Raw genomic sequence first — 18,701 nt, 5'->3', positions numbered from 1 at the left:
AATTTGCAATAATAACAAAAATACACGCGTTTCTCCGTCAAAAATTGTTAGGTTAGGTTAGGTTAGGATTTATTGTAATACGCCAAATTTGATACTGTGTTGTAATGATTTAGTTATTTCAGTTGTGTTTTAAAACGTGATAACATTTTTGTGTAATCAAATTTTTGACTTCTGGTACTAAACATTCTACTCTTAAATATCTTTATATCTCATACTCTTTTGATAATCAAACACTAAAATATAATAACGGAACTGTCTGAAATCCGTTTCAAAAATTTTGAATAAAATTTGTATTTTTAACTATATACTCATATATATTAATATTTTTTTTATGTATGTTTATACTTTAATTTCGTATATTATTGTCAATATCTAATCTTCGTATCGTAGAACGTGCAGCTGCAACAAACCAGCAGCATATGGTGGTGTCATCATTTGTCATTTAAATTTAAATGGCTGCTGTGCGCGCATCAGACGTAATTTAAATGGACGCGGCGCTGACACAAAAATCAGGTGGTCGCCAGTGCTTGTGTGTGTACGTACATGAATGTTTGACTTCACATCTAAAACGAATTCTTTATCGCAATACCAAAATAGTCATTTTATCATGGAGCGATCATTTACGAACACAAGAATGACAACATTTTGAACAAGATACTTTAAGAATCGTTCGAGGCAATGCGATCTTTTTCGAAATTTAGTGAAAAAACAATGGAACTAGTTTTCCGCGAAGTGATATATCGATGAGCGTAATAATATCGAGCTTGATTCACAAAATTTTTTCGATTTAATCTCTCTCGATCATTTCTTGTCGCGAATGACAATAACAAAAGTACATTGTGAAGTTTTCAAACGGGTTTGTCGCGTGAATGTTTGTCGCGAGATACACCGACATTTTTGCAAAAAACAAGAGAGTCGGTGTGTAACGCGCACTATTACCGCGCACACGATTCGCGACAACGAAAACGCTCATTGGACGAGCTCGGAACGAAGCGTGCGATTGGCAGCGTTCACGCACACTACGACAAAAATCACGGTTTCATATTCGACGTGAGATCGTCGCACGTCGTTGCAGAACCCAGCGCTTCGGCCATAGAAATACGCCTTTGGTTTTTCCCTCCAATATCAATTATAATCCCAGTAACGCAACTTTTTACGAAAACTAAAGGCACGGTCAATGTTACGTTACAAAAAAACGACATGATGCAAAGCTAACCGATATCTTGACCAAAAGTTATATTGTTCAACGATGTTTTGTTTTTAAAAGTGCAAAACTGCAACACTGCGACTGAAGAAATTGTTTAAAATAAATGTTTTACCTGTCATTTAGGTATCTACATGGTTTTTAGGTATCTTCGGAACTTCATTTCTAACTTTCTTATTCTCTCAGCTTTCGGGTGAGGCTGAGAGAACGGAGGAATGTGTCGGGGCACTCGGAACGCATTGATACGATTATGGTCGCCCAGTGGTTGCCGGGCAAAGCGGCGCGAGGGCCGGGACAAAGGGGGATCCGCACTCGCGCACTCACACACCGTCGGTACACATTGGCGCACAGCCAACAGCGAATTCGTTCGCCGGCTCTGAACAAGAACGCGTCGTCGCCGACATACACAGCGTGAGCGCCAACCTAAATCGAGAGGGAATACCATACATATAGATAACGCACGGCTATTAATCCTACGGTCGTGGGCGAGTCGTTGGTGAAAATGGCCGGGGAAAAGCGCAGCCAGGATAAGGACGAGGTCTTACACGCGACGGCGGTCCTTGTCGACATCGAGGGTACCACCACGAGCATCAGCTTCGTGAAGGTAACGCACAAAGCCGATCGAGTGAAGAACCGCGGACATGAAAACGGCGCGAGCGCGTTTCTCCTCGCAAAATCAACTCGGCCACGCCGTGTCGGTCGTTTCGGTTTTTGATTCCGGGCGGTTGGGAGGGTCGGGAGAGAATCTCGCGAGAAATTTTTACGGGGCGACGACGACACGCAGTCATTCAGGACGAATCCGCGACATCCGGGAAGTTGTCCGGATTTTCGCGGGGCGGTCTTATATATATGATGGAATTTCGCACAGCGGGTTATTGTCCTCGCGTCGGGGCGGTGTGCCGGCTCGAATCGCGAGTTCTCGACCGACCATGAGAGTCCACCACCACCACCATCACCGCCGCCACCGCCACCGCCACCGCACCATTGCCGCTGCCCGTGTGTTTGTGAAACTGGATGAAAAATCGAAAAAAAAAAAAAAAATACGAGAATCGGCTTCGAATATCTGCTCCGAATTTTCGAGCAAGGAAAAAAAATGCAAACCGGCCGCTTTCTGGCCGCCAGAGACGGGCCGTGAGAGAATCGAGCACCGAATCGAGAATCGAAAACAAATGCTACGATCTTTTTATAGATGTATATTGACGCGGCGCGTCGAGACGCCGCCGAACGGCGCCGAGAATGGGAGACACGCGTGATTTTTCCCGGCGAGCGTTTTTTTCCGCGAATCGCGGATGGCATTTTGATCCTTATGCCCATGTTTCTTTACCTCGCAGGACGTCCTCTTCCCTTATGTACGGCAGAATCTAAAAAACTACATCGAGACAAAATGGGAGGACGAGGAGTTCAAACAGGACTATGAAAAATTAAAGGAGCAGGTAAATATAATAGGAACTTGTGACCAGTTGAAAAGGAATAGATATAAAGTTAGAACTTTGATTGTCATTCCCTTCTCCCTAGTTTTGCAGGAATAACAAGAGAAACATGTCTTGTCTTTGTTGTAAGATGATTATTTTTATTTACTAATAATTTGTGTTTTTTACATTGAATTCAAAGAATTTCTTTTTTCCTTTAGGATATTACACTTTGTATCTTTATTTTGAATAATAAAATTTTAAATGTTTTTTAATATCTTTTATGTCATGATAAAACAAATATTATTTCTTAAGATTTAGTTTAAGATGTTTTGTTGTAAATTTACTAAAATTTTTAGTGAGTAGATAAATCAATCTGTGTGAATGTGTATGTGTATGTTGAACTGTTTTGTTATTTCAAATACATGATAATAGAGAAGTTTTAATATGTAAAATATTCTGATTTTTTTCTACCTTTCTTGATAACATCAAAACTTTTGTTGATTCACACATTATTAGTATTATATTTCTTTTTTGTTATATAAACAATCTGTTTTATTTAATATTGAGTTTAGCATTAACTATTTTTAAATTGTGTGTATTCTCTCTCTGTATCTGTATGTGACATAAATACAATTGTTTTGTGGACATGTACACATAATGTAAACAATTGAAGTTTTATCATTTTTGACTCTTATGTTTTTTTTTTCATATGCTTTTTTAATTAATATATTGTCAAAACAGTTTATATTTCTTTTAATGTGCTATTTTAGGCAAAAAAGGACAGTGAGGACAAATTAGATGGTTTTGTAGCTATTGCTGGAGATAAACCTGAAGAACAGAAAGAGTCACTTTTAAACAATGTTTTATGGCAAATGGATAATGATCGTAAAACAGGTGCATTGAAGCAATTACAAGGACATATGTGGCGTGAAGCATACAACACAGGAGCAGTTAAGGCTCAGTAAGTTATTTTATCTTATTTTTCTTGCAATCTTTTTCTATTGTTTTATTTTTATTCAACATTACACACATAAAATCTACAATATATAAAAATCTTTTTCAGAGTGTTAATTTATAAAAACTATTGTGTGAACAGTAAATATTCAGTAAACTTTCTATTATATATTCATCAAACGTATATACAATATACAAAATTATAATTTCTAATTTAACAAATAATGAGGTGAATATGTAGTATTTGGGCTCACTTCAGTTGTGTCTTATTTATATTACTTTTTATAATTTTTTGTAAATACATATAATACGAGATTTTATGATATATATATTTATTTTGTATTTTATAGTTTTATATTTTTAAAAATTGTTTTATTAATATATGATATTTATATTGTATGTGTGTGTATATGTGTGTGTATTATACGCTAGGTAAAATATTTTATATATTTAAATATGGCAAATCTAAGAAACTACACAAAATTGAATTTTGATATGAAATATTGTGTTAATGAAAATGAAAACAAACATATGTGCAAGATTCTCTCTAGAAGTCAACTATTAGAGAAATAAGACCACAATAAGAGCTAAACGGATGCGTAACTTATGGTTTTAATTTTCTTGATCAGTTATATTAAGATTTTGACTTTTTCAAATAAATATTGTTTTGTAAATAAATGTAGTTTACTACAGTTTCATAATTACAAAATTAAAATCAATTATAAAAATGATTATTTGATCAAACATTTTTTAACATTAAGTTTCAAGACAGTATATGTCTGTGTTTAGTGTTTATGAAGATGTCCCTAAGGCTTTAGAAGCGTGGACAAAAGATGCCAAAAAAATATATGTCTATTCAAGCGGTAGTGTTGAGGCGCAAAAGCTTCTTTTTGGACATTCCGTACATGGAGATTTACTCAAGGTACAATAATCCAGTATCCTATTCTACAATTGAGAAATCTGAACTATGTTCATATGTTTTAAGTATGTTTTTTGTTAAAACTTCACAAATATGTGTTGAAACTGTGTTGTTTCTTGTTTTTTTTTCTGCAGTATTTTAGCGGTTATTTTGACACAGAAGTTGGTGCCAAACAAGAAAGTGATAGCTACAAAAATATTTTAAAAAAGATTGGTGAACAACCTTCGAATGTCGTTTTTCTAACCGATGTTGTAAAGGGTTCGTATATTTCTTTTTTTTTATTTAATATTGTGAAACATTAAATAATAATTTTATACTATGTTGCATGTTGTTAGATTTATCACATCGTGTTTGGACGATGTCTACAAATAGTTTGTTTCTCTACTTATTTCTCTTCCTTAATCGATGACAGAAGCGGCAGCTGCTAAGGAAGCGGGATTATTAGCGGTCGTAGTAGAACGCGAAGGTAATGCCGCCCTAACTGACGAAGAAAAGGTCAAGTACACAACTATCAAATCCTTCTTGGATTTGTCATTTCAATCGTCTTCGAAGCGAGCAAAAATGGACATAACAGATGAAAAAAACGATAAAACTACAGCTGACAGTAGTGAACCAATGGATACTTCTGAGGATGTAGAAATGTCTGAAGTCGCCGATAAAAAGACTGAAAAAATCGATGGAAAGGATGTAAATGGATCAGAAAAAACACAATGTTCGAAAAACAAACCGTCAGAAAATGCTTCAACTTCATTGACAAAAGATGAAGAGTCAGTAGCAGTTGAGAAAAATCCATCAAATATGGAACAGGAAACTTCACTTGCTGAAGCTAAAGAAGCTAATGCCAAATCCAAAGATACAGACGGAGAAGTAGCTGCTTCTGAAAGTGCAGAAAAGATTACTGAGAATAATATTACAACGAAAGACAACGATAAAGTCACAGAAAAGACTGAGGAAAACTTGAATGCGGCCAAGACTGAGATTCCTCCGACTACCGATGATGCTATGGACGTGTCGTTGTCAGAGTCTACATCGAAGTCTGAAAATATTCCCACGTCTTCCGAAAAAAAGACTGAAGATTCTACAAACATTGTAAAAGATACACAAAAAAATGAAGTCATCGACAAAATTCAAACAAATGAAAAAAGTGAAAATAACGAGAAGACAGATGATGCGATTGAAGCGAAGGCACAAACTTGCGACAAAATTGTAGCAGATAAACCCGAAGAATGTTTGGCAGCTGAAAAAGAAAAAGAAAAGGTAAAGGAAGAATCAAAAGCCGAAGCAAAAGAAAGCGTGGATGTTGTAGCAAAAAGTGAACAAGAAGAAGTAACAAAAATGGATACGACTACAGATGTTATCGAAAATGGGAAACCTCTAGAAGCAACCGAAGAAGAAAAACCCACAGTGTCGCCAAAAGAAATGGAAGCGACAACTAGCACAACAGAGTCAAAGAAAGAAACAACGACACCAACTGAAACGTCCGTAGAAAAGAGTTCGGAAACAACTGCGGAACCCGAGAAAGTCGAAGAAAAAACGCCCCAAGCAATGGAAACGGAAGAAACAGCGGCGAGCAATGTCGAGAAAAGCGAGAACGAAGCTGCGAAGCAAGAAAAAGGAAAAGAAGAAGAGACAGTGAAAGAGAATGTGGTAGACAAGAAGGACACAAATACAGTGGATTCAGAAAAGCAAAAACTCAACGGAGCCGCGCAAAATGGAGATACGGATGTGCCAGTGTTGGATGACAAATTGCACAGTAACGGACTGAACGAAGGGCAATCGAAGGAAACGACGAGTGAAGACGCTGCGGCGCAAAACGGTGAGCCCGAGAGTTCGTCAGAAACTAGTGCGGAAACCATAAAAGTTAAAAAGGTTGTCGATTCCGCCGTGGTCGACGCTGCCGGAGAACCCGACGTTGTTCCTCCTGTAGTTGTAGCGACATCTTAACTTTGTTCTTATACAGTTTAAGGAAGTCCCTCATGCATAACCCCAATCCACAAGTACTTATTCGCAGGTATAAACTGACATAAATTGATTCCATATACTTTACGTAAAAAAAAAAAAAAAAAAAAAATCGTACTACGTCGAAAATGTAAGTCGCTACTTTTAAGATGCAGTTCATAAAACTACCGTTCGTTTCGGCGACTATTAACGAAAGATAAAAAAAAAAAAAAGAAAAAAAAGATAGCAAGATGTACTACGAAAAAGACGCTTCAGATTTGATTGTTTTTTAGATATTAGCTGTACATTTTTACTTTCCTTGATGGTAATAGATTTCTGTTGTATTGTGCCGATGTCGTTAAAAGTTGTATGTTATGTCGTGTAATACGCTGATGCTTTCTTATATCGCGAAAGTCGGCTTTTATAGTCGTTAGTTCTTTCACGTTTGCTTTCTTTGTAACAATTTACGTTTGATCATTGACGGCAACGCAATGACTTGTTATAATTGAACTTGCAAAAGTTTCGTGTCTAGTAACTTCGCGCGTCAAATCGGTCTGGAAGTAATCAAACATGTCGCGCGCATCACACACTCACACAATACACGTATACACATACACATTCGTTGTAATCAATTACGTGTTTTTTTTTTTTTTTTTTTTTTTTTTTTTTTTTTTTTTTTTTTTTTTTCCCTCTAAGTATCGCCAAGTTACTCTTACATGTATTGACATGTATTGACATCTTTTATACCGCCTAAAACAGAATGATTATACTTGAAAACTAATAGGATAGGTAATTTCAATGTAGTTGCAGTTGTATGTTAAAATGTCGATTGTATATGTGCCAAATGAATTTGACGGCTTGATAGTTCTGCTTCTTTTCGTTTTTTGTTTTCTGTATTCTCTTCCCAATAATTGAACATAACATAGGTACCAAAAGATCTGATCGATGTTTTATGTCATGAGAGTAATATCGGTTTTTTTTTTGTTTTTTTTTTTTAAGACTGAAATGGTAACGCTTCGAACTGCGCCGTAGATTATATCATAGATTTTCGTCGCGCACATCATATTTCGACTTTGTGAACCGTTTTACTGATGCATCTCGAGTCTGAATAAATTGTAGATACACCGTGCAAATAGACGTCATTTGATTACGTTGCTCTTTTGCTCATTACGTTGTCGTTTTATGTAGGGTAATTAGATATTCTTTTCTTAATATATACATGTATGTATTAAGGCTTTTTGCATCGATACGCTTTCTGCCATCGTTTTGTCTGCCTAACATGGTTTGCGTATATATTTTTTTTTTTTTTTTACTCAACGTTAAGTCACGTTGAAAAATACACTTGCTGACGTTGCTTAAAAAAAAATTAACTTCGATATTCTGACATTTTGTGATTTAGGCTTGAAGGTTTGAATGGCTTCATTGTTTATTACTTGACTGATCTGATGATTAAAATTTACAGTTACGTGATCACATTCATGCATTCACTCTCTTTTCTATGTTGAATCACAATGTGTTCTGGAATTTACTCGCGGAGGAGCATATCGATTCGTAGATTTACTCTGTCATTCCTATAAATTAATTGAGTTGTTCGAAGTTCGTGCGCGTGTTGACGCGCGCATTATCACTTCTCACGTAATCCAAAATAAATATAAGATAAAATACGAACTCTCTCACGCGGAGGACGCTGTTAAACTGCCACTTGGATTGCGTGCGATATGATAATGCAGAAATAGTGCGCGTAAACCGTCGCTCATTTTCTTACGATGCTCAACACACCTGATGTGAAAACTTTATATTAGAAGATAATAATAATAAGTAATAATGATAATAGCAGTTATATAAAGTGAGATCGCGCTTTCGGTCGAGAATTGATTATTATTACTTTTACTGTTATATCGATTATGTCCATTCCTGTTGAATTGACTGTGATTTAAAATGTTAATAGAAATAGGTTTTCCCGAAACGAATTCGTTATTATCAATGCACAAAGATCATCTTCGTTCTACGTGATGTTCCGTTTGGCGACTTAGATTTTTATTCGAAAGTGTCTAGTCGAAGACATCTCATTTACTGGCGGAGATTTCTATAGATCGATAAACGATTTCGCGTCACGTTTGCCTTGTGTTATGTTCGCCAACTATGCTAGGGAGACGCGATGAGAAAGAAATGCGGCATGTCTCGTACGTCTATCTAATAAAGTGCGCGTGTAAACAAGAGCAAACAGAAAATTAAATACGAGCAAGCATCGGTTTGATACTTTGCGATATATATATATATATACTCTTGACAGACCTCGCATATTTTTTATTTATAAGTCGTCGCCGTCGCCGTTGTCTCGATGAGGCGCAGACAATTCGATAATTGCGATGATCATCCTCGCCAATACATCAACTCGTCTCGAAGTAGTCAGCACAAACTTATACTCTAGTAAGTACTTTCCGCCTCAGCGCGCCAGATTTGCCGAGTTATCGATAGTCGAAGATCAGCGATCAGGTCATTTTTATGCACGATCGTGTGTGTAACGACTAAAACTCATTTATTCATTCCATCATGAGCGTACACATGTTTTAATGATGGTGATTTTTAATAGCGAACTACGAGAAAGAACGAGAAGATTGGGAAATCAAATATCGTAAGAAAGAGACGCAGAGTGCAACTATCACTGCAATTCTTCCCAATCTGCTGGTTGATGCTGTTATCACACACTATAAAAGTCAATAAACTGTCATTATTTGCGACACGAGATAAGCTCGAGGGTGAGACGACAATATGCTCCGAATTCTTTCTCGAGTACTTTTTATACGTCGTTCAATGTCATGTCACTTTAGTTTTATTTTTTTCCATTGATGTGCGTTAGTTTTGGGAAGATCGGAGAAAAAAACATATTTTGATCGCACTCTCGAGCGATCTCAATTCTCGAACACGATTGATCCTCGCATATAGTCTTCACAAACATTTTTTAATGCCGTAATGATACTGCCAATGCGAAGAGAACTAACATAACGATTACACACATAATTGCCAAGACGTTGCATTTAATCTACTATTTTAGATTGTATCATTAAGCTTTTTAGAAGAATTAATCAAAATTTATGCGGCGTTGAACGTATCAGCGACATCTGATTTTTCCTAAGTTATAGATAAGTACGAGACGTGTTAAGACTCACTTTGTTGATTACATTTTAACTCGGGGAGTTAAATCGAAAATTAAGTCAACTCCCGCTATCGCGTTCGGGCCTACAACTGTCAGATTTTCGGTTTTTCAATATTAAATAATATCCTGCATAATATTCGACTATCTTTTAGATTTTATTGTTTTTTATAAGAAGGATCGCGTTGTACAAGATTCACATATATTTTTTTAACACGTATAGATCTTTTACCGCATAGAGCTTTTGGTCGTAATATAAACAATGTTATAATATGTGTGAATACGATTATTGAGTATGTTTGTCAAACTGTGCTCTCGAGAAAGAAATAAATTAAAGGCTCGAATGCGTTAGATATAATTTTAACTCGCGTATCAGACTCTTCATATATACACACGTGGGTAAACAGACAGTCAATACGACACTGCCTATGGTTAACTATCACACCGCGACAGAAAATGATCTAAATTAAAATCCACATCAATCTTTGATTTGATTTGGCATCAAATTTGTTTTGATTCTGAAACAACATATGTAAATTGCGATTCTGGCGAAAGATGAAAAAGAGGATCCTCTGCAGCATCTCGTGGTCCTTTTTACGAGCGCGATAATTTCATCATCATGTTATGGAAACGAGACGATCGAACAAAATCTCTCCAGCGTAGGACTACTAACACAACAATAACCTCATACTCACTAGCGATATTATTGTTTGTAAAATTCATATTGGCTGTATTATCTTTAATACATCAATATAATTTTAGGGAAGACATAAGGATTTTTTTATCGATGACTTTCTTATAACTTTTAAGAATATCCCCCTCGCGAGATGAGTGGAAGTCAAATATCAACAAAATTTTAGTTAGTTTTATGTATTTTTAACTTTTTAAAAATACATACAATACTTGTGTATTGTTTAATATAGTAGCTAAAATCATACCGTACTAATATATTCTACATAAACTGATTTTGACATTAAATGTTATAACTCAAAGCACATTTGGTTATCATAAAAAAATTCAGCTGATATTTAGTTTTTATTAAACAAACTAAATATTGGATCATTATGCTAGAATAATACACTTGATGTTTGACTTTCATTTCTCAGTTCCTACGAGATTTTTCTGGGTTTTTTTTTTTTTTTTTTTGTTTTTCTTTCGCTCTTCTTTCATCTTTGTTTTTACATTTATACTTTCGACAAAACATCTGACGTTTCTCTCCAAGAGAGATTATAATTCCAAGATAACTGTCTTTCGGTGTGTTGTAGATAGCAATGTGTGTACGTTAAACTGTGGAAAAAAAATAAACGGTCTCGTTTGGTTTGGTTTGATTTATCTTTTAGTTATTATTCACATCTGTCATGCAAATTAATGTGTGGAGACCCATATATATATATATATACACAATATATGTATATATTATTTAAGAAATAATATATATAATAATATATACATAATATTTCTTAAATAATACAAGTCTCAAAAGGCGTGCGCTGTACAGAACAAATCGATAAGATTTTGTTCTCTCAGGATCTTGACTGCAGTAGTAGAGCGAAATAAATGAAATTTTGCAAGTAGAATTGCGGCGTTTGTTTTCATTTCTGTTTTCTCCCATAAATTATTATCGTAAGCGCAACGTAACACACATGAATTAAACTAAACATCTGTATAGAATAAAGAGAGAAGCTGCCGAAAAGTTAAAGGCTTACCATAAGTTAGTCGATTGTGTATCCTTTCTTTGACTCGTCTATTCGAGACTATCGTTAGTTTAAGTAACAGTAGATTAACTCACACACAGTAGATGTAACTTATCGCGTGATACGATATAGCAAACTAGTAGCAATAGCAGCCTATACTTTGAGCTATTATTTTAAGGAAACAAAATACTTTTTAATACAATTTATCGAATTTAACAGTTGATGGAACGTGATGCAAACGGAGATTGTGGCCGGTGTTCGTAGTTCGATTTTATATTCAAGATCTTATATTCAAGTCTTTGAGTTCATTTTACGATGTTGTACTGGTCGTTTTACGACCGCTTAGTGTCTCGAAATGAACTTAAACGATCTCAGGTATAAGATCCGACTGTGAATATCGGTCTATGTACATGCATCAGCAAGCCGATACTTTTTTTGACGTGAAATTCGATAAATATTTCGTTGAATCGATGATAATGTAGTAAGCGATAAGAGGTCAATTTACGTATATACGTACGATGTTGTTGGTGTGTGTCTTTTAATCGATATAATTTTAATCCTGAGAAAAAGAGAGAGAGAGAGATTTTAAGAAGAATGAAAAAAAAAATAATAATAACAGTGCTCTTGGTCTGGATTGTTGTACCATTTAAACTATGCCGTGGTTAATTAAAACACCCAAACTAAAGTAGATCTAAACTGCATTTTGTTACTACAGCAATGTCAGTTTTCAAGCTAAGTTTTGCAAATGTAAGTGTAAGGACAAGATGTATTGGATATTTGGTACTGGAAATACACGAATTCAAAGCGTGAGATACTCTCACTTTTCTCCTTTTAATCGTGCAATTGTTTGTTAAATAGCTTTGTGTATATATTTTTTGACGTACACATCATTTCATTTATCTATTCTAAAAAAGTAGTTCCATATATTCTTTACTCTTTGTCATAATTTTATTTCGTGAATATTTTTTTGTTGTTACACAAAGCATGGCACAATATCTTAAAAGTTTTTAATTTCATATTTTGTATCGTTGTTTCTCTTGCTCTAGAAAGTGTTTTTGTATGAGTGTTGTCGTTACCGCGCGCGCACGTTCGTTCAGCTTCGCGTCGCGATTGTGGAAAAGTTCGCGAAGCGACTGTTATGGCCGCTCGAGCGACTACGTCGATTGGCGCTCCGCGCGGTCTGCGATGTATCGATGAACGATATTGCGATTCTCGAATTCGAAAAATCCGAGCAGTCAGAAACGCGCCGTTCGGCAGACGCCGGTCGTGTCTTTCGAGCTCCGTATTTTGTGCGTGCGTTCGATGTAAATACGAGTTCCTGTCTGCCAAAAGTTATCGCGTGAGTGTTTCGTGAAGTGACGGACGTTGTGACGATGTAGTGAAACGTCATAGTCGCTGATCTCGTTGCTGAGTACATCAACATCGCGATTCGGAAACCAAAACGGTCGTTCCCGGAAAAACGGAGACGCGTCTTGTAACAAGTTATACTTCGAATCGAGTCGCGAAGTTTCGGATCGCGGAGTGTCTAAATGTGATAAAGTGCTAAAAGTTGAGTCAACGCGAACTCTGCTGCGAATCCATTCGTCCTCCAGGAGAGAAAGTGAGTGGAAGTCGCCGGTGTACTCCGGAGTTCCTTCGCGTATCTTACGCCATGTTCTGGTTGAAGTGCAGCGAAAGGGCGATCGGCTCGTTGTCAAGTACGTAATAATTTTGCTTGCTTTATCATTGTTTATTATACACACATTTCATTGTTTTTGTGTATCATCGACGATGTTGAAGAACAGATTCTCATCTCACGAACTCGTCATTTGATAATGGCAAAACTGTACATACATCTAACGATATAACGCCATTTTGTTGAGTGTTACCGAACGTAGAGATTTGATTTATCGACTGAAGTAAATTGTAATCGTATCGTGTTTCTGAGCATTCTGAAAAGATGTCGTTGTCCAAATCGATAACAAACGTTCGATCTCACGTTTCGGTCTTGTGTCTTATGTTTTGTTTCTATACCTGCTATATGTATATTTTGAATATTTGTCTTTATTAATATTTGTATAAATAATAATATTAATTAGATGAGTTCGGAAATATCTCTCTTTCGATATACGCGCACATATTAAAAATCACATACGTGTAGTAAGGGAATTCTATTTAATGCCGCGTTTTCTAAAAATAGTGTTTTTCAAAAATTTCAGCATCACAGAAAAAACTAAGGCAAGAAACAATATATAACACATAGGTGACAATAAACAAGTGACAAAAAAAACCTTATGTAATTTACACAAAAACGTTGGCGCGAGGATCGCCAGTTAAATATAAAATTTCAAATACAGTCCTGTTTGTTTGGAGAACAAGAGGAAAATATTGTAGGATTTATCTTTCTATTTATTCAAACTTCGAAATTTATCCGAAACATCTTTTATCTTTTATCCGTCGCGCAAAAAAAACTCGCGACGTAAAAATATATTGTTGTTTCAACGCAAATCCTTCGCTAATTGCGAAAAGATATTGGAGAACGAGAGTGGGGACGGGAATTAATCGCGGCGGTTATAAAACACAAATATACGCCGCCTGTGAATAGACTACACTATCTGCAATAGGCGTGACGCGTTTACAGTTAGACATTGGATTGGTTAATCTGTCGATATGCATATGCATCACGCGACCATGCAAATTCGCCGGGATGTATTAACCCTTACTCCCGTAGGCCTCGCGGCATTCTTACTTCTCTCGGCAGCAGCGACGAACGCGACACAGCGAGTTCTCTCTCGCATACAAAACAGTCGATCAGAAAACCGAATCCCCCATTCACAATTATTGGAGGTTGCTTCCACCTCCCGCTCTCTCATCCTCCCGTACAGTTTTCTGTGTACTGTCACTACGTCTACTCCCATCCTTTTCTTTCTTTCTCGTCCTCTATCACTCGATCCTTCTTTAACCTCACAATTTCCCTCAGTCTCTCCGTTCCCTCGCTCTTCATTCCCCCACCCACTGTTCGTCGCCTTCCCTTCGTTCCTCCTCCACCTCCTCCTTGCTTGCCGTCCTGTCTTTTTCTTCCCTCTTGTTTTCTCTCTTTCTCACTCCTCCGTCGCCTCTCTTAACCTGCTCTAACTCCCTTCGCCCCTCTCTCCCCGCCTTTCTCTCATCCTCTCACCTTGTGATCCTGTCACCCTCCCGCTTTCTCCCCTCCCCACCGCTTGTCTTCTTACTCACCGTCCTCCCCTTTCCTCTCTTTCCTCATCATCCTGCTCTTTCTCTTTTCCGTCGTCTCTTTCTCGCGTTTTCGCTCGCACTCTCACGCTTCTCTCTATATATCCTCCATCCTTATTCTCAATTACGCGCGCTCATCACTTTTCCGTAACCCAAAGTATTGTTTTACTTTATATTTGACATGTTGACGCGTTCCGCTATAATTAATGAAGGATTTCCAAACTTCATTGAGGAGACTATAGAGAGAGAGAGAGAGAGAGATTCGAATATGTCGATAATCGATTTAATCGACTTGCTGCTCTCTCTCCCGGTGTATCTTGAGCTACACATCATGAAACACCGATATATATATATATATATATATTTATATATACCGTTACCGCGCTCAAGTAGATGACGAAGAAATAAGTAGAAAAGTAGATGTGTGTAAAACACAATTCATTAAAAGACAACTAAATGTTATTTGTAAGAAAATTTATGGCAGATTACTGTCTCACGGACAAAGTAGAATGGCTTGGAAGAAATAGATCGTCTCGGAACTATAAGCAGCAGCGCGATTACAGAAATCTAATTACTGCACTAAATCATATATATATATATCTATATATACAACGCTGAAGTGACCACCGCGCTTCTGTAACTTGAAGATAAAGGATGAAATGAACGCTTTAAAAAATTTATGAGAAATTTCACTCAGAGCTTAAAAAACTGACACAATGATCGTTTTCTCTTTCGAGTGCCGTCGTTGTTTCCGAAAAGAAACATAATATCACAAATTTTACGATAACTCGAAACTAAAACAGTCAATATTATATTCCGTGGCATACATCCAATGCACTGGGGGGGGGGGAGGAGGGGCGACGTTGCTTGTTCTAACTTCATACACACTCGCACGGCGATATTATGTATGACTTTCAGGTAGAACTAGGATGGCGCATTCTATGTGTAACAGTACTGGTTCCTCCGATCGCGATGATAAGCTGCGTATCGGAGAGATAGGATCAGTTTCATCCCGCTGCTTCTCGCGCAAGAGCTCTTTTCGAGTTCTCTCATTAACCCTCTTACTCCTTCAACGCACCTATATCATTACCTTTTTAACCCTTTCAATTTGCGTTTCATTTGAATAGTAATGTGCGCCGACTCACGTCAAAGTATATATTTTATACGGTACGGAGATCATAAAACTTAGCTAGCATTGCTTACGAAATTGAACGTAAAATTGTATCTTCGACGGGAAATATATTCTTTCTTTCTCTCTTCCGGTACGTCAATCAATGTCCGCGTACTCTTCACCGCACACACGCTTCGATTTTTTTTTCTTTTTTTTTTTTTAAGTTTGGTTTCAAAAAATAAGCAAATATTTATTTGGAATAAATAATACAGTTGTATAAAGCGCGAAGAAATCATCATTTCGGGAAATTATTATGACACGAATTATTTAAAATACGATAGGCGTATGAAATTTTCTCAAAATCGCTAACTTATATATCGGTTCTTTCGCACCGTTCCGATTTCATCGAACAGCGGTGTATTTCGGGAGCGTTCGAAGTACGAAGACTTCGGCTGGCGGACGCCAGCCAGGACGGGAGAGAAGATCGTGGACGAAGACTCGCCGTGTGGCTTCACCTGGCCGCTGCTCGAAGCAAGCTTCGTAGCGAGAGGACAGACCGGTTCCAAAGGATGCTCCTCCACCTTTCCATCCTTCGAGCAGCGGCCGTCGTCGTAAGTTGCTTCTTCGTGGTCGGTCCGTGTCTTCCCCCGTTTTCCCCGCGTGCAACCTCGTTGGCTCGCTTCTTCGGCGTCTTCTTCGTCTTTGCTGTACTTCCTCCTCCTCCTCCTCCTCCTCCCGCTTGCCGTCGCGATCGCGCCTATCTCTCGGTCTCTCCGTCTCCTGGTCCCCGGAGTTTCCTGTACGCCGGCCATGCACGCGCGAAGGCACGCGGTACCGCCACCATCCCCTTCGCGCCTCTCTGATCCCTCTCTTGATAATTTATTTTTGATAAACGACGCGCCCCGTCATACCATTGCGCCATGGGAAACTCACCTTGGTCGTTTCGCGCGCGCCTTCTCAGCCCCAAAGAAGATGATGCCTCACCGCTGCCGGACAAGAAAGCGCCGAAGTCGTCGGCAAAGTCTCGTCTCTTCTCCCGGGCGCGAGAGACCCGCGCAAGGTCTCGACCTTGCGAGCCGTACCGAGGCGTAGCGAGCCGTGGCCGCGCGTATATACCGATTATCGCGTCGAGGCGGATATCGGATCTTTGCTCATAGAACGTTCCGCTCATAGATCCGGGACAGAGACTCTCGTATATATTTATAAACGCGGTTATCTAAATATTGTAACCAGTTATATTGTGTACTTTCGTGCATAGGTTGCAACTTCACGTCTTTCATCCTTTCCAGTTTTTTTTTTTTTTTTTTAATTATCGCACTTTAGTCTTTTGAGAAAAATAATTAATCGAACAAATCGCAGTATATTTCTATCGATTATTATCTTTGTGCTGGAAATTCCGCTTTTAATATTTATACAATATAGAGGTATATTTTATGTTTTTATTTTATCAATAAAAAATATGTTATTTATAATTATAAGTATATCAGGTAATAAAACAACGATTAACAATAGAGAATATACATACTTGCACATAAAATTCAATTATTTTATACAATTATCTGTGTATTTTAAAATTATAATACGCATCAATGACCATCGCTTTATTCAAATCTGTTTTATGTAGATCTTTTTGTTTGTTTGTTTTTTTTTTTTTTTTTGTTTTTTTTGTGAGATATTATTTTTGTATTTTATTATGTCTCTCTTAAGTGCTTTCTTTCACTGTGTTATATTTCTCTCTCGTTTCCGTCGAATTCGCGGCCGGGGCGAATATTCGCGTGACCGGATGCGCAAAATCGTGCGGACCCAGTATAAAAGCAGAAATCACGAAAAAGGTACGGCGAAAATCTTGAATTTATTCATGCCGAGTAGATAAGATCGATATTAATTAACATAAGAAGGGTCTTGTTCTATATAAAACCATCTCGATATTACAAAAATAGTGCTCCTTCCTTTAGACAGAAAAGAAAGAAAACTTTAACCTTCAAATTTTTCCAAAACAATCAATTCTTACGTATAACATAGCGCGAAGAAAATGTGCAATTTCGAATTTTTGAGTTTTTCGTCGACAAGTGGCGCGTAGCGGTATCTCTTATCGCTCTGGCAGCGCTCAAACGTAATAAATCGGCGGGCCGCTAGAGAACGGGGCATTGATTGAAATTTAATATGACGAAAAAGGTACTCGAGAAGGCATTTTAATATCACGTACCTGTCGAAAACAGCATGACTCTACTCTCGGTGGCCACACGATTAATAATTTATCACCTGTCAACTTATGGATCGAAGCTGATGAGCCCGGGGCTGCCAAATTAATATACCTGTACGCATTTAATTTGATTTTGCGAGAGAGAAAAAAATGTCATCAAATGTCCCCTATCGCGCGATTATATTTTGCGCGAAACAGAAGTTTTATATACGCGAAAGAGACGTGTTCGGCGGACATATTCATTACTACATTTTGTCATATTATCTTCGATAAATCTTCAAATTCTTTTTTTCTTTTTTTTTTAAACCATGAAAATATTCACTAACTATACTTCTTTGTTTTTGCAACTCAGAGAGAAGTTTTATTCTCGTCATATTTACGCTTTATAAAAATGCGCAATTTTGCTCAGCTTTGAATTATTATTGAAGTTTCGTTTTGCGCGGTTTTTCTCAAGCGCTTCGCGGTATATTATCACACGTTACTACAAATGGCGCATTATAACGTGAGAGAGGAATGAATCCCGTAAGAATGTGTCCAGGGCGGTGAGCGGATAGCGGATAACGCGTGATTCACTCTATGACTCAAGCTCTAGTCGCCTCGGTCGCTCTAGTCGCGCGGGAGAAGGCGCGCCCGGATCACGGCATAACGTTTTCCAATCCGAGAGTCAGCGACTTCTTCGTAGTTAATGTCGTGGAAGGAAAGAGTCAGACGCGGGTCTGCGAACGCGCGTTACGTCATCGGTATCGACGTCTCTTTTGATTTTTCACAACAGATTAATTCCGATTTCGTTACGGACATTTTATTTTTACAAATGCGACAATTTTTTTTTTTTTTTTTAATCTTTACATATTTATGATTGCGTCTGCGAAAATCGTTTTCGAAGTAACTTAAGACAGGCG

At 37.5% G+C, this 18,701-nt stretch overlaps 2 protein-coding genes across 2 annotated transcripts in view; both read left to right on the top strand.

Moving 5' to 3' along the window:
- Positions 1–1,502: 1,502 nt before the first annotated feature.
- LOC109852040 (enolase-phosphatase E1) lies at positions 1,503–6,660 on the top strand. The gene is made up of 6 exons (XM_020422815.1): positions 1,503–1,808; positions 2,536–2,637; positions 3,387–3,577; positions 4,360–4,492; positions 4,624–4,747; positions 4,902–6,660. The coding sequence occupies exons 1-6, from the start codon at positions 1,707–1,709 to the stop codon at positions 6,431–6,433; spliced, it is 2,184 nt and encodes a 727-aa protein (XP_020278404.1). The 5' UTR covers positions 1,503–1,706; the 3' UTR covers positions 6,434–6,660.
- A 5,879-nt stretch (positions 6,661–12,539) lies between these two features.
- LOC109852033 (basic-leucine zipper transcription factor A-like) overlaps positions 12,540–18,701 on the top strand; it is an 83,074-nt gene continuing 76,912 nt past the window's right edge. Inside the window, exon 1 of the mRNA XM_020422805.1 lies at positions 12,540–12,972. Within this exon, the coding sequence (XP_020278394.1) occupies positions 12,927–12,972 (46 nt within the window). The 5' untranslated portion in view covers positions 12,540–12,926. The remainder of the gene's footprint in view (positions 12,973–18,701) is intronic.

This window comes from Pseudomyrmex gracilis, unplaced genomic scaffold (assembly GCF_002006095.1).
Source record: "Pseudomyrmex gracilis isolate BER0280 unplaced genomic scaffold, ASM200609v1 scaffold_24, whole genome shotgun sequence".
In the NCBI taxonomy this organism is placed as follows: Eukaryota; Metazoa; Arthropoda; class Insecta; order Hymenoptera; family Formicidae; genus Pseudomyrmex; species Pseudomyrmex gracilis.
Note: the sequence above shows the minus strand (reverse complement) of the source record. Positions and strands in the feature narration are given on the sequence as shown.